The sequence below is a fragment of the Pteropus alecto genome, unplaced genomic scaffold, assembly GCF_000325575.1.
Source record: "Pteropus alecto unplaced genomic scaffold, ASM32557v1 scaffold395, whole genome shotgun sequence".
NCBI classification, from domain to species: domain Eukaryota; kingdom Metazoa; phylum Chordata; class Mammalia; order Chiroptera; family Pteropodidae; genus Pteropus; species Pteropus alecto.
The window spans coordinates 1,590,313-1,616,832 of NW_006438643.1; the positions used below are offsets into that span (position 1 = coordinate 1,590,313).

Sequence of the window (26,520 nt, forward strand, 5' to 3'; positions counted from 1 at the left end):
ATATAGTTACTGCACAACTGTACTCTTAAAAAATGATTAAAATGGTAAATTTTATGCTTTTATGTATATTTATATATATATTTGACCATAATAAATAAAAAGTCTGATAATACTAGGAATTTAACAAATATTTATAGTTGTGAAGGAGCACCCAGAATAAAGAAATATTATTCATAGAAACATGATGTTTGTGTGTGAAACACCACAGAGATACTGGAAATCAGCAGTTTGGTAAAGTAGATCACAATCACAGGTTGGAGACAGGATGCTTTGTACATGTTATAGAACAAAAAGTACTTTAAACCTTCTAAGACTCCTGGATGTGTATATCAAAGCAGTAGCAGATAAGACAAGGTAAATTTTTACAGACGATAGTGATGATTTTAATAACTTAGGAAATCAGGAAATTCCTTCTTCTACACAAAGATGATAAAATTATTTAAATGTCTGTACCAACAACTCTAGTCAAACAAGCTGTCTCAAAACTTTTTTGGAGTACCTTTATGAGCATCTATTCTTGGATCCATGAAGAAGAGTGCCTTGGAATATTAGCATTTTTTAGCTTTAAGCATGATTGTGTGAAGGAAAAGCCTGGGCATTAGAAATATAATTTTATTAACCAATGACATCTGATAAATTTAATTTAAAAATATCTTGTCCTGATTTTAGAAAAGAATAATGTCTAAAAACACCACAATGCAACATTGCACACATATGAATATACTGAATACTAGTCATGCGTATATATGTGTGTATATTTTGGTAGTAATGCCTGTCTCTGCCTTTTGTGTGCTTCTCTTATGTGTGGTTCTTTTCAATTCCCTCCTTCCTGGAGCAGAATTTCAACCTTCTCCAAGGAGACTTTCAGATCATAGTCCTAAAACCCATAGGGAGAGGGCGATTATAATTTGGGTTTATTATTAGAAAGAACTGTTCCTTAGGAAATTGAGGGCCGGAAGTTTCAAATTCTGTTCTCTGGAGTAGGCATAATAAGGTGTCTCTTGTTCACATTTCTGATGGAGATAGGTTACATGTTCACTAAGAAATCTAAGTGAGGCTTAAGCAGAATCTCTTTGCTCATAGGTAAGGGGGAGAAGTGAATAGATTTTCATCATGAGATATCTTGCATCTCTCACGACTCTGTTCACAGACTACTGACCAAGAGCAAGGTCTTTGGTGACAATTCCTGGTATATCTGATAATAGGCAGTCAGTGATTAGAAAACTTGGAGATTATTTTAATATTTAGCAATCCCTGTTCTCTCTGATAGTGGCAGGATAATGAGGTAATGACCTTCTATAACAGTAGAAAAATTCAAGTTAAGAAAGGACTTTAGACTCAAAAACAGACAGCAAGGGAGGCAACAGAGAAGTAAGAGTCCTGGAAGAGGACCTCTGATTAGCCAGCTTGTCAGTATTCTTAAAAATCTTCAAGAGATACATTTATTGCAATATGGGGGCTTTAATTTTCTCCAGTTACCCTAAATTTAATAAGGTACTGAATTTTTAAAAATTATTCTTTCTTTTATTCTCTTCTTCCTATTTTCTATCCAAGCTCACATGGTTCTTTCACCTTTGTTTTCTCCCCCCACCCCACCTTCCTTACTGCTTCCCTAAAGTTTTCTCTTTTTTTCCTTGTTTTGTCTGATTTTCCAATGGGATAAGATCCTCTGGATATTGCTTGGGGTGAGGTTAAAACCTTATTAATTATTCCTGGCCTGGGAGAGCTAGATCCATGAGCAGTTCTTTCAAACACTCAAACACTCATTTCAACTTCTCTGAACATTATCTCTCTTGGACATTCTCTCTTGGACATACAAGAACAAGGCAAAACCATATCCTCATTTTGCCTATGTTCCACTATAACTTAAGTTAAAAAAAAAAAGAATTCATAACAATTCTAATAAGAAATGTTTGTGGCCTAAACTTGTTCTCTACATGTTGAATGCCTGTGCCTGCCTCAGTTTAAGGTTTATTTCATGGCGATTATCTGCAAAAGTTTACTGAATGCTTTAGTGAGCAATACCTGCTGGTTTGGGAGATGATTTTTTTAATTGGAATTTTCATGAAAATTAGTATTGCATGAAACATACTCATGGCATTTGGCATATCATTATGTATATGGCTTCTATATTTTTGTATCTTTATATAAGTGTGACTGTATGCAGGTATCTACACACTTATTTGTCTTTGTCTTACTGATTTGTTACATTTTTCAACATCCTCAATTCGGAACGTCCTTACCTTTTATATTAATTCAGAACCAGTCTTTGCTCCTGAGAAAAAGTACCAGAATATATATTTTGATTCAGAACTGAAGAGGATATTTTATTATCCAGCATTGACTATGCTACTAATTCATCTGACCCTTGGATCCAATTGTGTCCAATATCAGGAATCATTCTTTTGGTTTCTCCACTATAAGAATACACATAAGAAATAATATCACTGCTTTCCTTGCATTGTAATAAAACAAAAGTAATAATTTCACACTATTCTCTTGCTGTTTTTTTTTTCTTTCTAGGAATAGACCACATCTTCTTCTATTCCAGCCAAATCCAGAATGCCCTATCAAAATATTTTTCCATATTTTTTTTCTTTTAAGTATCCCAGGGCTTGAGACTGCTCATTTCTGGATTTCTCAGTGCATCTCCTGTTTTTATTTAATGGCTGTTACTGTCAATGTCACAATTTTGATAGTCATATGGACAGAGAGAACTCTCTGGAACCAAATGTTCTTCTTCCTGGCCATTCTATCATCCATAGATCTGGCCCTCTCCACAACCTCAGATATATGTTGGATATCTTCTAGTTTAATGCTGATGAGATTGGCTTTGGAGTCTGTGTGGCTAAGATGTTTCTCATACACACCTTTACAGGAATGGAATCTGCAGTTCTGCTGGCAATGGCCTTTGATCGCTATGTAGCCATCTGTGTATTGCTTCATTATACAACATTCCTGACCGTCTGGGTGCTGTCAGGAATTGGACCAGGTGTTGTATTGAGTCAGTCATGATTACACTTTCCATGATCTACCTAATCTACTGTCTGCCCTTTTGTGACGTCCTCATTATTGCCCACACGTACTGTGAACATATGGGTATTGCCAAGATGGCTTGTGCCAACATGCGAATCAATGCCATCTATGGTCTCTTTGTTGCTTCCTTCCTTGTTGTAGCCCTGGTTGGAATCTCTTGTGGCTACATCTTTTGTGCTGTATTCTACCTCATATCCCCAGATGCCTGTCATAAGACTTGAACACTTGTGGCTTACATTCTGTAGTCATGTTTGTTTTCAATACACTCTCTTTCTTCTCCTTCCTCACTCACCGATTTGGCCAAAAAATACTCCGTATATACACATTCCTGTCACCAACATTTATGTGGTCCTTACATCTGCCCTCAATCCTATTATCTATGGAGTAAGAACCAAGCAAATCAGAGAGCATGTGATCCGAGTATTTATTGGCAAGTAAAGAACACTATACTTACTGATCTTTAGGAATGAAGATCTGCATATAATGATGATATTAACTCCATTTACAAATTAATACTTGCTAAGTAGTTGACAGTTTATTTGTCCATGTGAGAAACTGGAGTCTCAAAATGACATGACAGGATCAGATAATCCAAGCCTTGGGAAATAATTCTCATTTTTAGAATGTTGCTAAATTCTCTTCAATTTTGATGATGAGCTGCAGCCTCTGACTGTGGTAGTTCATTATTCATGAAGAAAAGGGAAAACAGGAGACTTAAAGATGGGTTCCTATAATGTAATGTCTGAGAGTTTCTCAGATTAAACTTGGTGTATTTATGATAGACTTCTTTGTGAAAATTCTACCGATAGGTCTAAGCTTATTCTAATTCTCTATTATAAACATTCAGATAAGTTTTCAAATATATAACAGTCCTAAAATATTCTTTTCAAGGATTATTTCCTTAATTTCCCTCTTCAAAATCTCAAGGAATCATTGCCATCACATTGCCTCTATTTTACCTCATGAAGACAATATTAAAGAAATATCTCAAAAAGGTTTCAAAAACAATCAACCTTTTCCCTCCCCAAAATATGATTATTTGAACATTGAATGTCATTTTACTTTCAGGTAAATGTAGAATTTAATGAGAAGCAATGAGTACAATTTTTATTTCAAAGAAAGGAAAACTGATTTTATGAATTCAACTTAGGACTCACTGGTTGGAGTGATTATAACTTTTGGCAGTCACCTGAACAACCCCCACATGAGCCCATTCCTTCACTCTTGGAGTCCACCAATACTTCTTCCGTTGTGAACATAATGAGTTTCTAATAAAATTGAATGTCATATCATGGTAGATATAGGACTGGGAAAATAATTTTCCTCCATCAGATTTGATCAGTGCTTCTTTTTTTTTTCTGGAATTTTTGGAAGAATTTATGGTAAGAATAATTCTTTTCTTTCCCAATGAAGATCGATGAACAGAAAATTGTTTTTCTTTTTTGCAATGTTGCTGTTATGGTAATAATGTAAGTATATGATACTGGGTATCCTCAACTAATTGCTGTGGAGCTGCCTCAGTGTTCAACTTGGTCACATAGTTTAGAAAACAGGAAATTTTCAAGCTGTAGGTAGATGGAAACCACAGATATACTGTGATTTGCACATAGTTTATCCATTAATTAAAATAAAAATTGGTATCAGTTTTCTAATAATACAGTACTATATGTTAAATGTGGGGTATCTTAAAGTGCCTTTTTCTTAAAGATATTGGTTTTAATTGCTCCGAGACCTCTCGAATACTTTGATAAAGGTATTTAATGATGTATTTTTCAATGTGTTTAGAAAACTCTTTGTTATATGAATTTCATCTCAAATAAAATGAACATGATAATTTTAGAAAAATTAATCTATAATATTAAGTGATAGTAAGGTATGATTCTTTACATAATTAAGTGAATATTTCAATTTTTAAATTTATCTTAACAGTTCAATAGAGTACAGTCCTTAAAATATTGTCATAAATTAGAAGTATTTATAAGTGTTACAAGTTTCATGTCTAGCTAACTATAATTTTTTTTTAATAACACTTCAAAAAAAAAACTGAAGCTCTTATTCTAAAGATTGGCTTGATTGTATTGGCCTGATTATGAAATTTATTTTCCATCTCCAGCTTTCATTTTATTTGCATTTGCATTCAAGACTGAGAACAAAAATGACTCAATATCAAAGTATTGAAAATGTACCACAACACTGTCTTATAATTTTAGCTATGAGGATTCTACATAGCCCTACTAGAATTTATTTTGGAGGAAGAATGAAAGAGCCTAGAACACTCCAAGAGTAATTGTTTAGGAGAGAACACTGATATAAAGCTGTCTTAAACTTCTGACAACACAGAAAAGAATGTAAGAGCAAAATATACAGAGTATGGGATATATCTGTATACATGTATATGGAAATATTCACATCTATCTATCATCTATCTATCTATCTATCTATCTATCTATCTATCTATCTATCTATCATGTATCATCATCTATTATCTATCGATCCATCTATCTATCTACCTACCTTTATCTAGAGAGAAATTAGCTCATAATTGTGGAGGCTGGCAAATCTGAAATCTGCAGGTCGGTCTAGCAGTCTGGAGACCCAGGGAAGAGTTGATGTTGGAGCCTCAGGTCCAAAGTCACTCTTGGATGCAGAATCCTTTCTTCCCTGAGAGATCTCAGTCTTTTTCTCTTAAGATCTTCAGTTGATTGGAGGAGGCCCACTCACATAATGAAGGGTAATCTGCTTTCCTCAGTGTCTACTGACTTAAATGTTAATCATATGTAAAAACTACCTTTACAGCAACATCTTGATTGGTGACCAAACATCTGGGCAGGTAGCTTAGCCAAGCTGATGTATAATATTAAGCATCACAAAGAGCAAATATGACAAACGTGGCTTCCATCTTCACGGAAGCAGAAAGAATGAGAGTGAAAGGATTAAACTCTATACATACATATAAGAAATGAATATAAGGAATACAGAGATGTCTTTAAATATTAATTTAGGGAAATCTTAAATACGAGAAAACAAAATGAGTAGGATATGTTGAGTAAAAGGTGACAATATGTGACACATGTGACTTTCTATAATATAGAGAAATTAAAAGCCATCAGATTGGAAACTTGATTGATCACTATGGATTATATATCTAACTATTATTTTCTTCTTTCTTTCTGCACCTTATTATGATGGAAGAATTATGATATTAAAATTATATATTATAATATAATTATATAATTAGAATTAGAATTAATTAGAATAACCTTCTTCCACTTAACATTAATGTTTTCACTGTTACCCTAATAAGTCCTTTGATGGCATATGTCATATTTCTAAACAATGGCATCTATAGCAACTGGATTTAATCTCCAACTGCTCTAGTATTTCCTCCTATCTCTCTCTTGCCCATTTTTGTCTTATTTTCAAGATACAGCTTCCTCAATAGTCTATCCTAGCCTTCTTTTCTTATCATTCTAAACAATCTTCTTGGAATTAATACCTATTTCTATTCTTTAAATGCAAATTATACATTTAACTCAACTGCACTCACAACACTCGCTCTTGTAATTCTCTTTAATATTACTCATTATTTATAGAGCAAAGTCCAAGCACCTTCAAACAATCAAACCTCTATCTCTGTTTCATCTCTCAGCATTAAACTCAAACTTTTTTCAGTCACACTAACATTGTTTTTTAGTTCTCTAAAAAATCTCTTACAAAAGCTGATCCTTTATCTGAAGCAATCCTTATCTTCTTATTCTTCACTTGGCAGTCTCCTATTTAGCCTCCTAGTTTTATCACGGACATCATTTTTCTGGATATCAATTATTGACATCTCTCCCCAAATATTTAACTTATCATATTACCTTTATGCTCCCCAGCATAGGTCTTATCAAATGATGTTGTATTTATTTATTTATTTTTAGTTTAAATCCTTATGTCTGATTTTATTAAACCAACATTCGCTTTTTTAAATTAAAATTAAATTTATTAGGGCAACATTACTTAATAAAGTTATATGGGTTTTGAGTGCACATAATTTGTATATTTCATTGTGTGTTCACCATCTAAAGTTAAATTTTCTTCCGTTATTATATATTTGACCCCTTTTCATTTATCTACCTCTCACCCTCGCCCCTTTCCCTCTGATAACCACTAAACTGTTGTCTGCATCTATGAGCTTCTATTTGTTTGTCTTATTCATTTGTTACTTTCAGTTTTATATCCCACATATAAGTAAAATCAAAACGTTCTCAACGTTTTCTGTCTGACTTTTTTATTTAGCATGATAATCTCAGGATTTACCTATATTGTTACAAATGTCAATATTTCATCTTCTCTCATGGCTGAATAATATTCTCTTACATATATATATACCACATCTGCTTTATTCAATCATCTCTTGAAGGACAGCAATCCCTCTTCTGGATATCTACCCCCCAAATTTGAAAACATTTATCTGTAAAGATATATGAGCCTCAATGTTCACAGCAGCATTGTTCATGGTGGCCAAGATTTGAAAACAATCGAAATGATGTTCATTTGTACTTTTTCTAAACGTAATCTCCTAGAAAGCTTAGTTCTTGCCTATTGTATCACAAGTGCCTAATATGATGGTTGTTATATGGTTGATGGTCAGTGTATAGTTGATAAATTAATTAATCCTGATTTAAAAAATGCAATTGACTGTATTTTAAAGATATATATGTATGTATTTGTCTTATTTGTCAAGGTTGTAGATTTTCTAATAAATTTGAATTCGAATGTCTTCCTACAAATTGCTTCATTATATGCAAAATTCAGAAATTTTATAAGGTGGAGCAAGTCTCTTTTAGTACTTTGCTTTAACATTACAGTCAAGATTTTTCATTCAAGTGTGTGGATTTCTTATATAGAGGAGATCATACAGAAGACCAGGGAAGCTCTATAAGGGGATATTATTTTATTTTAATTGAAATATAATTCATACATACTATAAATGCATCAATTTAAAGTATATAATTCAGATAATTTAGCAGTTGTTGGGATATTGACAGAGTTGTGTAACTATCACCACTATCTAATTCTAGAATATTTTCAACAACTAAAACAAATCTCATACCAATTAGAATATATTGTCCATTTCGAATTCCTTCCCAGTCATTGGCAACCATTAATCTATTTTCTGTCATTATGAATATGTCTATTCTGAATATTAAAATAGATATAAGCATATAATATGTGATCTTTTGTGTCTGGCTTTTTCACTGTTGGGACCCAGGGCAGGTGGCCCCAAGCATTCCCACAATGGCATAATGATTATTTTAAATAAAAATCACTTGAGAAGCAACAGGAGTGGGAGGAGCTCTCTGACTCTCCTCTCTCTAAATGCAGAAAAGACATTTCCATGTGATAGGTGCCCTTCCTGCTCCTGATGGCTGAGAGAGAGCCTTATCTCATGAATTTAAAAATCCAAAGCTCAAAAACCCTGCATAAACAAACCTTGTAATGTATTTACTAATTTACTATCTGAGCACAAACTTTGCTTAGATTCTTAATGAGCACTAACTTTGTCTTGTCAATTTCTCAGAAAGTTGTTTCTTTGTTTAAAAAGTATAAAAATGTGCCTAATTTGATCATTTCTTTGAGCCTCAATTTATTATCTGAGCATCATACTATGATTTTCTCATATACATGTATTAAGTTGGTTTTTCTTCTGTTAACATAGTCTTGTGCCAATGGTATAATTTACTAGTCTAGCTGTAAGAACTGCAGAAAGGTGTGTGGGAGGGAATTCTCCTCCTCCCCAACAGATCCAGACCAGATAGATACTCGCCAGTTCTCATTCCTGGAAGATTCTATTCTTCTAGAAACCAGAGCATCTTCTCACCCTGTGTTCCAGGTTTGACACTAACTTCCCTCTAGGAAAGAAACCTGGGATGAAAAAAGTAAAGGATTCTCTAGGGGCCTTAAAAGGATAATGATGCTCTGTGATCAACCTAGGCACTCAGGACTATCCAGCCACTCTTTCATTAATACGTGCTGGAAATTTTGGTAGAAACAAATTGTTGCAACCAGTCTCTTCATATGCCAGGCCAACTGATTGCTCATTCCAGGTAAGTCTTTCCCCTACAAACTGGGAAGTAGGAGCTGATAAGGGGTCGGATGGCAGTTTCTTTTTGAGGGGAAAAATGATAGAAAGGGTTTTTTAATCTTGTTTTACTCAATTTCTCTGTCCATGTTTTCTCTGTGTTTAGAATTTTTTATCAAGTTATAAAGTATAATGGGATAGATTAACAAAATTTAGAGTTGAAAGATTTTCATAGGCAATTAGGTCATATTTTTTTGTATTTCTGAATCCCAAGTAAAGGCATAAGCAGGGTTGTTCCAAGCTTTCTGAGTTCTAGTTGACTAGATCTTCAATAAATCTAATGTTTCCTGGTTTACTGAAAATGAAAAAGAATAATTTAGAGGTAATCTACCATTGATGTCTGTGGAGATGTGGTGCTTGAGTAACATAGAAAGTAGAAAAAAGATAGGAGGATCATATACCTTGAAAAGATTTAGTATCTGATCCCAGCAGTTTAGTCCTGTCTGTGTTAGGGTAAAGGATACCCCAATCTCCTTTTTACCTTCTTGCCTCCTCTGGAGACCTACTATCACGTTTTTTTCTTCTTCCACTCAGTAAGTAAGAATGAGACAACAATTTATAAGATATCAATCAAACTTTTTTTTTTTTTTAAAGCTAGGGAAAATCAAGCTCATAACCCTAACCTTGTTGTCTTTCACAGAAACTGGATTTAATGAAAATTAGATGTATTTTCCCTTTAGTTCTATATACTCAAATCCAATAAAAAAGAAGTGATTATTACAATTTTTTTTCTTAAATCATGTGACCTTTTTAACTGCAGAAAGGTCTGCAAACTAGTTAGGATATCACCTTATTATTTTAACTCTGATCTCTTGATGACTACTTGGAAGAATGGCCAGTCTTAACATATGAGATGATAGAGGAAGACTCTTAAGCACTAGAAATTTCATCTTCTCATGGAATTTTCTTCATTTCTATCATTGGGAAATTTTCACTTCTCTGTGTTTTAACTCTCCTAAAGACTCTACACACTGTTTATGCTTTTAAAAATATAATTAGGCCTTTTGTAAGCTACCATATGCTGAGTATTTGTTCCAGACACTGATCCATTCTATATAATCTCATTTAACACTAAGCTAAGTGAGGATAGTGTCCTTAATTTACAAATGAATAAACTGCAAGTAATGGGTATGGTACTTTAGCAAGATTCCATAAATGGTAAGTGAAGGATTTAGAATTAATAGACAGGTCATCTTTCCGATTTCCAAGTCATTAATTTCAACCATTTGCTGAATACTAGGTGAAAGGAAAACAAACTCATTGTTTTTCTCACTACATTTGTTACTGAACCCAAGCTGTGTGCCCAATGTTTTAAAAGGCCAAAACTCAAAACATCAGAGTTTGGAGTAAGGAAAGGTTTAACGATCAAGAAAGTGTCAACTGAGAAGATGAGAGACCTAATGATGCCTCAAATCCATCTCACTTGCTGGATTAAGATAAGAGTTTTTAAGGGGTTAGGTGAAACACATATGCGGATGCACTGGTGGTGCAAGTGTTAATTGGAGGACCTTGGAACTTGGCCTTTTATGGTAAGGGGTGTCAGCACTGGATCTTCCTGGACAATGGACCCTTCACTTCTGAAAGGTTTCCAGTGTTCGAGTTCCAGTTATGTCTCAGTTTTTGGTTCTTAGTGCAGATAGAGGTCAAAATTCTCTTCTCTGTTCATACTTCAACTGCATGACGTGGTTTTGGTCTGTGGTCTCTGAAGAGCAGCTCAGGAATCTTGCTAAACAGAATAGGACCATTTTGAGCTGGCTCTGAGATTATAAACTCACACCAACATTTCTAACAGTAGATGTGTACGGGGCTTTTCCCCATAAGCAATCTCCAATTCTTTGCAGACACCAATTGGGTGTCCTATAATTTAATTCAATTATGACATTATTTACCTGGATTTAGCATAGAGCTCAGTCCCATAAGACTCTCCCCTACCTCAGAAGCTAATTTCAAGTGCGGGTCTTTTATTGTAATGGCGATCAGAGTTTTGGTAACAAGTCGTCATGTTACCCACAATTTGTCTGGCTTGGCTACAAAATCAAGGGTTCCCAAAACCCTTTCCTCAAATCTGATAATTTGTTATAATGACTCACAGAACGCAAGAAAACAGTTTACTTAGCAACCAGATGGAAGAGATGCACAAGGCAAGGTATTTGGGAGGGAGTATGGAGCCTGCATAACCTTTCCAGGAACATCTCACTCCCAGCACCTCTATATAATCAGCAACCTGGACACTTTCCAAACCTACTTTAAGGATTTTTATGGAAGCTGTATTACATAAGTGTGATTGATTAAATCAGTGGTTATTGGTGATTCAGTCAATCCTCAGCCCTTCTCATTTCCTCAGAAATCAGATGGGGCTGAAAGTTCCAAGCTTTTAGTAATAAGTTTTATTCCTCTGGAAACCAGCCACATCATGGTTATCTAGAAGCTTTTCCAAAAATCACCTCATTAACATAACCTTAGGTATAGTTAAAAGGTGCTTGTTAGGAATAACAAAAGACACTCCTTTTACCTTTATTGTCCTGGAGCTATTTCAGGAATTGAGGACAAAAGACCAAATATTATAACAAAGGGTGCTCCTATTGCTCTTATCATTTAGGAAATTACAAGGTTTTTAGGGGCCCTGTACCAGGAAAGGGGATGAAATTTCTTATTATAAATCACAATCTCATACTAGGCAAGTAATCTGATTAAGTAGGTGGGGTAAGTATAATATTTATGTTTGCCGTTAGACTATCAGACAATTATTGAAGGATGTTTAAGGAAATAATATTTTTAGTTTATGAGATCTTTTTCTCTTTCAGCTTGTACCATTTCTGGCAATTTATATACATAAGAATTAACAACAATGTTCATACATTTCACTATTTTCCTCACCACATATCCCTAGATACCACATATTGGTATCAAATATCATCAACAATGTTTATCGCTTTAATCCATATTTATGACTATGCTGACTATATTATATACATGTAAATATATATAATAAATACATAATATAATTTATATTATCTATATGTTATATACTTCACTCATTACTATTGTTGTAGGATCATAAGCAAAAATCTCAGTGTCCTTCTATCAACTCTTTTTTCATTTAAGAATTATCGAACCTCAAATCTCTTTTTTATTCCTACATAGTACTTCATGTGGCCATAAAACAGCTACTTACTTCTATGACATTTTTCAAGAAATTGCCATCAGGATTAAAACAGAAATAGAGACTTCTACCATTATTCATCAAGGGCTTTTTTTTTTCAGGGTGTATAGAGATGACCAGACCTGAGGAAATCTCTATAGAAGTGATTTAGATGAGTGTTTAGGCATGGGCAGATTGGAGCAAAGTGTGAAATGGTTAAAATACTAGAGGGTGATTAATAAAACTGAGACCAGAGGGAAAAAAAAGTTTAGTCAAATTGTTTTGAATCCCCACAAAAGTAATATGAGTCAAAATCTGTAAAGACTGTAGAACTAGGGAGGTATTAAGAACTGAACATTATATTCAAAGGATCTTCAGGATTCACATCACAGCTAATCACTTATAGTGTAGTATAAAGTTATTGAAAAGAAGTAGTAGGGAGTCCATTATATAAAGCAGGATTGCAGTCTTACCCAGATTTCAAGGAATCTAGAGATCCACTGATCTCTAACCTCTGGGAAGAAAACATAATTATGCTAATCTAGCTTCAGAGTTTGTCTAAAGTAGCTAGAATTTGTTCTTTGTTTTTTGTTTTTATTTGTTTGTTTCTTATAAATACACCAGCTTAGTTTAAATTATCCATACTTTTTTTAAGCATCTTTTTTTTATTAAACTTATTGGGGTTACATTGGTTAATAAAATTACATGTTTCTAGTGTACTATTCAATACTACATCGTATGTATATTGCATTGTGTGTTCACCACCCAGAGTCAAATCTCCTTTCCTCACCATATACTTGACCCTCTCTACCCTTATCTACATCCCTGTCTCCACCCATTCCCTGTGGTAACCACTATTTCTTGTCTGTTTCTATGAGGTTTTGTTTGTGTTATTTGTTTGTTTGTTTTTTCAGTATTCTATCCCACATATGAGTGAAATCATATGGCTCTCAAGTTTTTCTATCTGTTATTTTGTTTAGCATGATTACCTCAAGATCCATTTTGTTCATATTCCTTGAATGTGGTACATCTGCTTTATTTTTCTCTTTTCTTTCTACTTCTTCTTGTTCTTCTTATTCTTACTTCTAAGCCCCAGTAAAAACAGTCTCTCTATTCCACACTCCTTATTCCACTCAACATCTACCTTAAACAAAAATCAGTCTTAATTCACTTAGAAAATTAATTTCATGTAGCTCTATCTGAAACACCGCTAAAGTTCAGATCTCTAAAGTTCACATTTTATGCCCTGAAAAACATTACATTAAGCATTCCTTCATGGTTATGTAATGAAAAACATTACATTAACCATTCCTTACATAACCATGAAGGAATAGTTAATGTAAGAAAGATAGACTGTCTTCTAACAATCCTCATTTGAGAACTAATGCCAATGACCCAGGGATAAAAAACTAAATCCCTAGGACCAGGAGCTGTGTAGCTAATATTGAAGGCTTTCAGAGGATTATACACTAATGTAACAAAGCAACAGAAACAGGATTTCTTCTAGGAGACCAAGGCTCATGGGCTGGCATTTAGAAATAAATAAAGAAAAACACCTAATGGTGGTTTTTCAGGCAAACTAGACTAGAGCTCACTTTCTATTTCTACAAGAGCTAAGACCTAAGTTACGAATCCTGAAACTTTCCTATTTTTCAGCTCTGATAGGTCAACAAGATTGTTTGCTTCTGCAATTCTGACATGTATTATAGAATCTCAGAACATTCTGGTCAAACTGCCATCCAAAACACTGAAATTATTTGTTCAGTGCTCAGTATGGCTGAATGATAATGGTTGCAAATGAGAGCTGAAGCTTTTTGACTTCTCATTCAAGTTTTCTTCTGCAGGTTATCAGAATCATTGGTGAGAAGACAGAATACCAACCTCTATGTCACCCATCAATACATCATATTTGAACCCCAGAACCGTATTCTTGATTGGAATTCCGGGACTAGAACATGTGCAGTTTTGGATTGGATTTCCTTTCTTTGTTCTGTGCCTAGTGGCTCTTGCGGGAAATATCATTTTATTAATCATCATCCCCACAGAACGCAACCTGCACCAGCCCATGTACATCTTCCTGGCTGTGTTGGCAGCCACTGACATAGGACTCTGTGCAGCCATTGTTCCCAAGATGCTGGCCATCTTCTGGTTCAGATCTTCCTCCATGGCTTTTGACACCTGCCTAGCCCAACTGTTCTTCATTCATGCTTTGCAGGGCATGGAGTCTGGCATCCTATTAGCCATGGGTTTTGACCGCTACATTGCCATCTGTGATCCACTGAGGCACACATCCATCCTCACACCTTCCATCCTGGGTCGCATGGTTGTGATGGTGGCTATCCGAGCTATAGTGCTGGTTAGTCTGTTACCCATTCTAATCAAAAGACTTCATGTTTTCCATTCCATTCTTATTGCCCACTCTTACTGTGAGCACATGGCTGTGGTCAAGCTGGCTGCAGAAGACACCCAAGTCAATAAAGCTTGTGGTCTTTTTGTGGGGTTTACAATTCTGGGATTTGACATGATTTTTATCATCATCTCCTATATCCTTATTTTCCAGGCTGTTTTTCGTTTACATCAAAAGGAGGCACGACTCAAAGCATTTAATACATGTACAGCTCATATTTTTGTTTTCCTTGAGTTTTATATTCTTGCCTTCTTCTCTTTCTTCAGCCACCGTTTTGGACATGTTGTCCCCTCTACCCACATTCTTCTGTCTACTGTCTACCTCCTTGTGCCCCCTGCACTCAACCCTATTGTTTATGGTGTAAAAAATAAAGAAATTTGTAAGCGTGTGACACAGATTTTTCTTGTGAGTCATGGATCCCAGTAGTCATCTATTAAATGTCTGTGGTCATGTAGAGAATACTTTTATTTCCTAGAGATGAAGAGAGCTTGGACTCTGGGTGTTCATTGTTGGGGATTCACATCATCATGCGCTATCCTAAAGGTGTTTATTTCTAAAATTACAGCTAAATTGACATAAAAAAGTATACAAGTTAACACCGATACTAACTTTCTATGTATAATGCATTTGACTTCTAATCTAATCTTCAGCGTTTTCTTCCTTTACTTGGTGTTTAATTTGCTGTTTTTTAAATTTCTTCATAAGGAAGTTTTGATTACTGGTTTTCAAACTTTCTCTTTTGTAATCTATGTATTTTCAAGTTTGGATTTATTTAACCATTGCTTTTGTTGCATACCATACATTTGACTCTGTATTTTTATTCTTATTCTATTAAAAATAAGACTAATATTCTTTGTGATTTCTGTGTCAAACCATGAGATATTAAGATATATTCATACATACATGGCCAATTGACTTTTGAACAAGATGTCTAAGCAATTTAATGGGAATTCGAAAGTCTTCCTGAACTATAGGACTAGCACAACTAAATGAATAAACGAGAAAATGAACTGTGACATCTACCTCGTATCCCATACCAAAATTACATTAAGGTGAATCGTAGACCTAGGCATCAAAGAAAAAGGTATAAAGATCTGATCTGAAATACACACTTCATTAGGAAAGGAACAGCATTGCATCATTGAAAGATGAAAAAGTGGCTATGATACTGACCCAGTGGAACTTGCCAGAAATTCACCCTCTAGGGTGCCATGAAAAGCCATTCATGGATTTTTAAGAAAGCTGCTGGCCATTGGGTGCTGCTTGCTTTGTGCACTGCAGAATTTGGGCCCTAGAAGAGTTTCAAGAACTGCAGGAGCTTGCTGGAAACTAGAGAAGGCACTTAAACTGCAAGAGTCTGTGGAGTGAGCATAGAAGAACCAGGAAACAAAGTCCTCTTCTCCTGTAGTGCCTTACCAGTGCCCTCCAATGACAAAGTTTAGCATTGTGCCAGCTTGTAAAGAAAAAGTACTTAGACAGCCAAGGTACTCTTTCACAGAGAGGTAAAAAATAAATTTGGAGCTGAGAGGCAATCGATCTTTAAAAGCATAGCCTCATAGCAAGTAATAAAGTTGTTGGTACATGTACTGGGAACACAGTATGTAAGTAGGCTAGTCAGGCATTTACTTTGCTTAAGTATGGTACTCATACCAGTCTTCACTTAAATAGGTGACAAAAATATTGCCTTTTAACACATTTTTTTTTAATAAAAAAATCCCATAGGACAGAATGAGCAAAAAAAAGTTGACTTTTTTTTTCTGATATTTTGTCATCATTAGAATGAGAAAACACAAACCAAGTATAAATATTCAGTTCTCCTGAAATCAAAGGTGAAAAAGTTTTTAAGAGATGGAGTTGGGTGGGGGGTGGGGGTGGAAAATAGGCCATCTGTGTTTGCTAATTGGCTATACACTAAGAAAATCAAACTTTATCTTCATAGCAGGAGGGAGTTTTACAACGTGGAACAAGAGTATATCAAAGTTAGACTCCTACCCTCCTACAGAGACTGGGAGATAGGTGCACTTCCTTGATGAATACATTACAAAAGGATGGCTCCCAGGTCCTAAGAAAGCCAGTCATAGCTTGTAAAATAATCCAGTCCTTTAATTGATCTACATCACAAAGGACAGAAATAATTCACAATTAAAAGTTTTCTAAAGTAAATGCTCCAAGAAAAGAGAGAATGACATGATATATGTGAATTCAATGTGATTTTGATGTTCTAATAACCCATAGAACCAATATCTCTTGTAGGATCCCATGAGATTAGCTTTCAGGGACCCGCAAGAAAGCAGGAGGTCAATAACTAAAGCTACTTTATAAAACAGGAAGGCCCACACCTTATACTTACCACAAAATAACTATACGTCCTTTAGAGGAGTTCTACTCCAGATGCAATTTACCAATGAGGAGTCTTTTCTTTTCTTTTCCTTCCTTTTTTTTTTTTTTTAACAGTAAGCAATGATATTTGGTAACACAGTTATGGGTCCATCTGTGTAATTCTCCAGGAGAATAGACCTATAAAGTTAACCTAAGGTCAAATTGGTCCTCTTATTTTGTAACCTTTCATTAAAATCTGAAATGGTTTTACATATCATATCTTTGATCATAAACATTTGTAACATCTAATAAGTCAATAATATCCTCTCTGTAATTTGACCAGTCAGGTTGTTGTCTTGGCCAATTAATTTGTCTAGGCCTCTAATAGGTTTTAATATGAGGTACCATAGTAAGTTCATAACGAATAGCATTTAAAAAGGGTCAATGCACCAAATTATAGAACAATATCATTTTTGCAACTTTTGAAAATGACAAATGTACTGATATCATTGTTAAAGTTGGGGTTTTATCAAGCCTTATAACAGTCATTTTGCAATCACAAAATAATAAAGTATAGTTCATATCCTTCTGGCTTGAACTTTTAATACACCAAGTCAGGATCTCTCATTTTGGGTGTCTGTATTCCCAATATCTCTTACTAGACAACAGAGAACATCAGTTAGATCTAATACAGTTTAGTCATCCAAGAATTTCAGCCAAAGGAGATTTTGTGCAGGTACATTGAAATTATTATATTGTTTCTGATGCTACAATTGACATCACCCATCACCCCTACAACATCACCTAGGTCGACCTCTTACTATTGTTAATGAGCTATTATTAAGGTTTAGCTGCCCTACAGAAACTCTGAGAAGTCGGGTGGGCACACAGAAATTCTCAGATGATTCTCCATTAGCTAGAGTTCTCATGAGGGTAAGAGTGAACCCAGGAGCTCCACACTCCTGAGCCATTTATGAACATATGTGGTCTATAGGAATGAGTACTCAGCTTCCTCTCCTGCAACCCTCCTAGATCTGTTAGCTGATATTTAGCAAGATAGCAGATTAACCTATTTTATGGAGATTTGAAGTCTGTTGGCCTGTTTGTCTACAGACTTGCAGACACATCTCTCTTTCAATAAAATGTTTTGACTTAGTTTAGACTATAACCATCATCTGCCGCAATAGCGTTATCATTCACATCAGCCCAGACACGTCTATGTTTACAGGCAGGTCCATTTCATGGTCCATAAAGAGAGAAGATAAGTCTGTCAGCACAATTTCATAAATTCTTCCTCTGGATTTAGATCCTTAGGTGTGAGTAATAACTGAATCATAGTGAAAGGAATGTCATTTCCATCATCTGTCTCAGTTTACCAACTCGGTTGTTCACCTGAAGTTATTTTATACCATGGTGCATTGTACTGCTATGTACCAGCAAGATAATATTCCTGACTCATGGTCAATAAAGCTGTCACTACTACTGCACCCAGGTAGTTGTTTTAATCAAATAGTCAAGTCAAGTTATCTCTTTACCTTGTATTATTACAATATAGCCTTAACTGGTAAATGTGTGCTTTACCCTTCTGGCCACCTTGGAATTGTTGTATCCTGAACCTGTTTATCTGATCTCTTCCAATAAGCCAGACACATTGCTAGGTCAATGCCTATCTCTACTAAATGTTCCAAGTGTGGTAGATCATTATCTCCTTTCCAAATGCTTGTTTGAAATGTATCTTTTAAGAAGAAAACAAAGGGTATAAGCATGTTGAAGAGGGTCAGATTACCCACAATGCTGGGGGAGGGGTCCTCTAAAATAAAATTTTCTCTCATAATCCTGCCTTTAAATTATTTTCTCTGAAATTCTCAGAGAATGCCCATGAAAACTTTACGGAAGTTGTATCACCTAGTAAAAACAAGAACACTAGTACAAATTATCTCATGCTCTTTCACAATTTCTATCTAAGCAAGTTTTCTGTGTTCTCAGTATAGAATATTTATATTATATGTAGCTGCACATCTACACTGTAAAATAGCTCTGGGTCCATAGATGACTAATCAAAACAATGATCTGCTATACTTGGTAAACTACACTTGGTAAGTCTCACACACAAACATTTATATTAATTATTTTACTGTATTCTTGACACAGATTTAAAAATATCTGACTAAAATAAAAAATATAAAACCGAGAATAGATTACACATGAACAATCATCTGAATATGAAAAAGATGTTATAAAATGTAGTAGAGAATAATGTTTTTTCAATATATTATGATGAGTAAATTAAATATTCATATGGAGAAAAATAAACCTTGACTCCAACTTTATGCCACTTAAGGAGAGCAGAGTTTGTCACCCCAAGATATACCTCTTTGGGATATTAATTGTTTTAATCTAGTTATTTTTAGAAGACAAAAGACTCAGGAAAAAACTTTGACCCTAACTGCCTAAAAACATTTAGATAGAGGACTTGCTCCAGGAAGGGAACTGTCATCATAATAACTATAGTTTAACATGAATTAGTGTGTGATAGAAAGGGGGAAACCCAGGAAGTCTCTTTGATCAAAGTCCTCTCTGTGGACCATTGTTAAAGATGGCCCAGCAAACCTTTTTGCTAAGTATTTGCTTTTCTGTCTCCATGTCAATTGCCTTCCTGTTCTTCGAAGTTCCAAACCTCCCTGCCTTTCTCCTTAGCTCAAGATGACATATACCACCTGATTTGTCCTCCTGTCCCATGTTCTTACAAAATCCCTTTAAGTACATAGTAATTAAATGTGGTTATTTTCTCCTGTTAATCTGTCTCATGTCAATAGGATGATTAGGTCAGCCAGAAGAACTAAGAGGGAAAATCCAATTATGGATTTATTTTCAATCTTACTGTGAAAGACAAAACAGTAAAGCTATAAGTGAAAATATAGGAGAGTATCTTCATGATCTTAAAAGGATGAATTCTTAAATAGGATATAAAAATACAACATTTGGGAAAATATTAACACATTGATTTTCTGTTTATTTAAAAACATTTTTAAATGAAGAACAAGAAATAAAAAAAGATACGTACATTAAATTACATTAAATCTATAGATCGATTGGGAGATAATTTATACTCTAATTGTATTGACTCGAATTCATGGACATGGTAAATCTTTCTATTTATTTAGATCTTAAAAATGTTCTTTCATTAGTGTTTTGATTATATAGAATCTATATATTTTTGTAGATTTATACCTATTTTTCTTTTTTAATTTATTAAAATGCACTTAAATATTGATTTTCATTGTTCATCAATATTATGATGAAATATAAATTGATTTTTGTATACTGATCTTTTATCATGGTGTCTTGATAAACTCATCATTTATTCCAGGGGAATTTTGTAGAACCTTTGTAAGTATTTTCCATGTCAATTATGTCATCTCCAGTTAGGAATTGTTCAGTTTTCTTTTCCAATCTGAATGCCCCTTATTTATTTTTCTATTCTTATTGCATTTGTTAGGACTTCAATCATGATATTGAATAGGAATGGTGAGAATGAATATCCTTATTTGTTTTTAATAATAGAGAGTAACCACTCAGTCTTTCACCATTAGATATGCTGTTAACTGTATGTTTTTTCTACATTCTCTTTGTAATTTGAAGAAATACCTATGTATTCCAATTTTGCTTATGACTGAATATTTATTTATTTTTCCTGAGGACTGGATATAAACATTTTTAAAAATGCTTTTTCTGTATCTATTGACATGATTTTTCTTTTCCTGGTTAAATTTTTTAGTGTATTGGGTTCCTTTTAAGATATCCAGAACAAATACTTCTTGCCATCTCATTTACTAACTTTCTGCTACAAACCATTAATTGTCTCTGGATATTTTAATTGACAATGTAGTAAATTATATTATTAGTTCCTAATATTTACTAAACCTTTTAAATAGTATCATCCAATCTATCATCATATCAGTCCTCCTAATGTGTGAGCATTATTTTCCAAATTAATCACACCAGTCTCCATCATATGACTTGCTTTTTCCAATGAAATGGAAATGGAAATAACTTATGCCACATGTGAACTAATGATTTAAATAAAATTCATCATTTACTTTCATGGTCTCTCTTTTTCAGTTCACATTTGGGCTTCACTTCAACCTAAATCCAAGGAAAAATCAACATAGCTAAAACATAAGGGAAAAATATACCTTTGTTGTTATAAGATCCTGAGATTTGGGGAATTCGTTTTACAACATTATTTAGTCTATATTGATTAATATAAATTATAAAAGTTTCCTTGCCTCAACCATTTTCCTCTTCATCCAATTACTAACCAGACATCTTATTGAAATACAATTCAGAACATTATCTCTTCTCTAGTAGTAAACCAACCTAGATTTATTATTTTATTTAAAGAGAAAGCCTAGTTCTTACATATAATACAAAAGCACACACTCTCTGCACCCCTGTTATCTCTCAGAATTCATCTTTTATAAGCGAATCCCCCTTGCTTATTCCTTTCAAGTTATCTTAACCTTCTTATTCAAACAAGCATAACATGTTCAACTTCAGTGTCTGCATTTTCTGATTTTCCTTGATTGCAACACTCTTCTCCTGATATTCATTAGCCCTATACTTACCCTATTTTGTAATACATCATTGCATCTAACTTGCTCTATAATCCCTGTATCTATTATCTATCTATCATCATCTATCTATTATCTAACTATCTATCATCTATTTATCTATCATCATCTATCTATCTAGCCACACATAAAAAGAGATTGAGGAGAGTTGTTCCTATAGTTTTAACTCCTATCACTAGAGAAACTTTATATATTTTTTTAAAATTAATCCATAAATAAAGAAATGATGAAAGAATTAAAAGATGAAATAATTAACAATGGTGGCATAATATATATATATGTATATACATTATATATTATACATATATATACATATATAGAGAAATGTATATATGTAGAAGATAATTTCAAAGTTTGATGTTAATCATGTAAAAAATTATGAAACATGTTAACTTCCATGGAACAAGGAAGAACTTGCTCAGGTTGCTAATTATAAAAATGAATGACTTCAATAAAGTGAAGAATAATAGATTTAATAGAGAGAATGGAAACAATATAATGCTATGATTAAAAGAGCAACTGGGAAATGAGGCAAAGAGGAAATTAAAGATAGCCAACTTCAAACTTTTTACTTTGATAAAAGGAGTGAGATAGTTCTCAAGAATTATTTAGTTTCAAAGAAGTTATTTTTCATATAAAACTTGAATATGCTTATCTGTTTAGGAAAGGAACAAACAGTGCAAATACTTAAAGATATGGAAGAAAAAGCAATTGATGGGGAACACCCATGAAGTAACTGATAAAGAGAAAATGAAAGAAAATTAAAGTCAGAAGAGATATAGCAGGGATAAAATGAAGATAAGATATTTTCAGAACCGGTTTTAAAAGGTGGGTAGAAAGAAAAATAAATGTGATAAACTTTAGAGACAAATTTATGAAGTCACTTGACCACAGGTCTCATTGGAAAAGTAATTTAAAAAAGGAAGCGAAAGATATGGAGATAATTTATCCATCCATATTAATTATAGTGAATACTGAGTATAGTGAATATATATATATGTATATATATATGTATATGTATATATATGTGTGTGTGTGTGTATATATATATATATATATGTATATATATCCTACACACATTCTAAGATATACAGTTATAGATTGCTTACACATTAATCACAGATGTTTGATCATAGAGCCTACAAAGTAAGACATAACCTCTTGGTTAGAATTAGAGATTTGATTCATCCCTAGTTAAAAATATTTATTTATTTATTTTTATATTTCCAGCTTTATTGAGGTATAGTTGACAAATAGAATTATAAGGCATTTAAAGTGTACAGTATGATGACTGATAATATGTATAGATTGTGAAAGGATTTTCCCCATTGGGTTAATTAACAGATCCATTATCTCACATATTTTTACCTTTTTTTCTTTTGGCAATAACATTTAAGTTTACTCTATCAGCAATTTCAATTACACAGTACAGTGTTATCAACTTAAGTGTAATAAACACCACATTATCAAACATTGTATTATCAATTGACACATTAGGCCCTGCTTCTGGGAGTAAAGAAGAAAGTAAGTTTTATCACATAATTTTGCATGCAATAATAAAGGTGAATGAACTGCATTACATTAACTTTGTTATAAGAATACCACCTCATATTTGATACATTTAAAATATTCCCCAAGATTCTATGAAGCTCTTCACCTGGAGACTTTGAGTAGATTACTCTGATATTAGAGTTGCACAAGTAGTCACTGCAAAATTTCATAAATAATACCAATGTAGAGGGTGAAAAGTAGTGTCAACATGGAGCAAAGAAGAAAATGATGAATTCACACTCAATAATTTCCCCCAAATCCTAATGATTTCAGATTCACCTTGCTCTGACAATGACCTATAATTTGAGATTTCCTAGTTCTCGGTTCTTGGAAACAACTCCTGAGCTAACAGTGCTTTAGGCCATAAACCCTCACGCAAGGATTACCTTTCTCCTCCAAGAGGGCTGTTTCAGTAGTGTAATGACTTCCCTAGGGCACGTCTGAAAATTGCTCTGAGATCAGATAACATTCTAAGCCAAGAAAAGCAGCCCCTAATGACAGATGATGAAAGACACTTAGTAGTAACACCTTTTCAAATCCAAAGCCTGGCAGAAAAGAGCTCTTCCATCCACTGATCTTACATTCTAGCCAGCTATCAGTTGTTTTGGGGGGTGAGTTTCTTCTCCATGAATTGGGACCTGTGCATTGCTCAGTGTTTCTGATAATAGCATATTTTAACAGAATTGGAAAGGATTATGAATCAAATAATTTGATCTTGTATTCCTCAGTAACAAACTTTTATTTGGCATGCCACCGTTTTTTCTCTTATTCATGTTTATCAATAATATGACAGACTAGACTCTTGTCACTTAGAGATGAAGAAATGCAAAGATAATCTACTACTATCTTAATTACATGTGAAGAAAACTGAGAACTGATACATCCCAGTTAATTAGTTGCAGGACAAGATGAAAATAAGGTTTTCAGCCTCCTCTTCTAATGTTTACCTACAAAGTAGTTCTCATGTTGCTTAGTTTATTAAAAATAAGAGGAAATAGTCTTGTGGTTTGGAAAGTTGTGTTCGTGTGTGTGTGTGTGTGCGTGTGTGTGTTTCTGTGTGTGCGTGTGTAAGTTTGAGCAGGAGAGTTTGAAAGATGCAGAAAGAAATTCGAAGATGGAAGAATCCTATTGACTTTAATAGCTTTGGTATGTGGCCTTCTTGCCACTATAGCTATAATTCATATACTGTCCCCTGAAATACAGTCTTCTCTTTAGCAGGAGCATTAAATTCTTGTATTTTTGTCTCTTGTTTCTAACACTTTACCCTGCCTTTATTTAAGGTATCTTACTATTTCTTTCTCTTTCTCTTTCATTCAGAGACCACGCAAGAACATTTTCTGATCTGATTATAGTTGAAGTCATTTAAACTGCATAAAATGCATGACTTTGCAAGTTTTTTTTAAATCTAAACTCTTTTAGAAAACTGATTTTCCTATTCGTATGTTTTCCATCTACCTAGTAAAACTTTAAAGGAGGATATGATTATTTCTCAGGTGAAGTGGCCAAATAAATTTCAATAAATGAAATAAGTTGACTCCATCAAGGTCTTCATGTCATCGTGAAGTCATTTTTGTGTTGTGACAATGATCATTGCATCTGCTTACATGAATGTCCAATCTTACAGATAAAATCGAGAAAGGTTATTTCACTTCAGAAAATTCGTCATCTCATGGATTTTTAATCTTTTCTTCAGAAAGTCTACTTATTTCTGTATTTTTGTTTTACACTTCTTCAAGAAGGCAGTAATGTGTCTGTGTCTTCACAGTTCTCTACAAATTCTGAAAGCAATAGCTACCAGATATTGAGTGCTTACTTTCTTCCATACTTCGTGCTGAATTTTCCATATATAAACTTATTTAGCCTTCCTAATAATTCAATGTGGTAAGCAATAATATTACTCCCATTTGTAGTTAAGTAAACTTAAGGAATTTGAACAAGATTCCATGTGAGGTAAACAGTAGATCCAGCATTCTATGACATGCTATATTTATAAATTCCTATTCCCATGATTTTAAATATTGATTTTTGGTTGGTTGGTTGTTTCTGTTTATGAGATGATCAGTTAGATATGACCATGAGAGGAAACAGAAGAGAGGCTCAGGAAAACAAATATTATTTTATCAACAGGTTCTAGAGGCAGTAGGTACACCAGGCCTTGCAAAGTGAAATGAAAAAACAACAGGGTCATCAGGAGGCAGAAGACAGGAAGAAGAGTGGTAATACTTAGGTACTTAAGCCAAGACCTTTACTGAGGGTTCTATGGAAAAGGCAAGTCAGGGAAGGGTTTAGAATTGGCTAGCTTGAATAATTTTGGCTTTGGCTATAGGGGTGGCCTCTAGTTGCCCGGTACCTAGCCCCAGGATGATAAGGCAGACAATATTGCCTCCTGGAGTGCATGGCTAAATAAAGGAGGTATGGATTGGTTAGTTTGCATATCAAAGTTATGCTCCTGGCTAGGCCTTTTGTTATCTCTAAGAACTGGCTAGCCCAGACAAAGCTCTCTCCAGCCAGAAAGGTTTTTTAAGATATCAAAAGGTCATAATATATATAATATTATATACATATACATGTATATACATAGTAATATATAAGATATTATATATTTTATATATCTATTTTATATGTATATACATTTGTATTTATATATTGTATATTTATATAAAATAATGTTATATATTTATATATTATATATAAATCTTATAGATGTATTTTATATATTATATTACATATTTATATATAAGACACATACTCTGCTATATAGAAGAGTAAGTTGATGAATTTGATGAATAATTTCTCTTCATCAACTATTAAAGTATTTTGTATTTTATTATATTGGAGACTTTCAAGTTATACACACATATATATCCCTACTGTTCCTACTGTGAACTAGTCTATTTTTCTTTCTATAATTTCACAGCAATAATCTCTCTAGTTTCTTTTTAAAGAAAACAATATAAAGTCCTATTCAATGTATTTGGCTACAACAAAATCATAAGGAAGATAAAATTTTTAATGATCTTAAGCTTGCAGAATGGTTAATGAAAAAGAAAAAAAGACAGTATATAAAGTTATCTTAAGCTTTAGTGTGTAAATTTTTAAAGAAAGTGAGTTAGCAAATTAATAGAATATCAGAAGTTTGGAGTAAGTGTGAAGTGGGACAGTATAATAAAAAATATCAGAATTTATTTTCACTGATAACTGATAACAATAAAATGAAAGAAAGCACCTAGATTAGTTTGAATTCTATCATAAACAGTAGAATGGTCAACAGCCAACCCTGCTCATTTGCATTTGAAACACATTA

The 26,520-nt window shown here is 33.7% G+C and overlaps 1 protein-coding gene and 1 pseudogene across 1 annotated transcript; both read left to right on the forward strand.

Moving 5' to 3' along the window:
* Positions 1-2,665: 2,665 nt before the first annotated feature.
* On the forward strand, positions 2,666-3,474 carry LOC107195911 (annotated as a pseudogene).
* Positions 3,475-14,190: 10,716 nt separating this feature from the next.
* On the forward strand, positions 14,191-15,138 carry LOC102894666 (olfactory receptor 52A1). Its single transcript, XM_006915751.1, has one exon. The coding sequence runs from the start codon at positions 14,191-14,193 to the stop codon at positions 15,136-15,138; it is 948 nt and encodes a 315-aa protein (XP_006915813.1).
* The last annotated feature ends 11,382 nt before the right edge of the window (positions 15,139-26,520 follow it).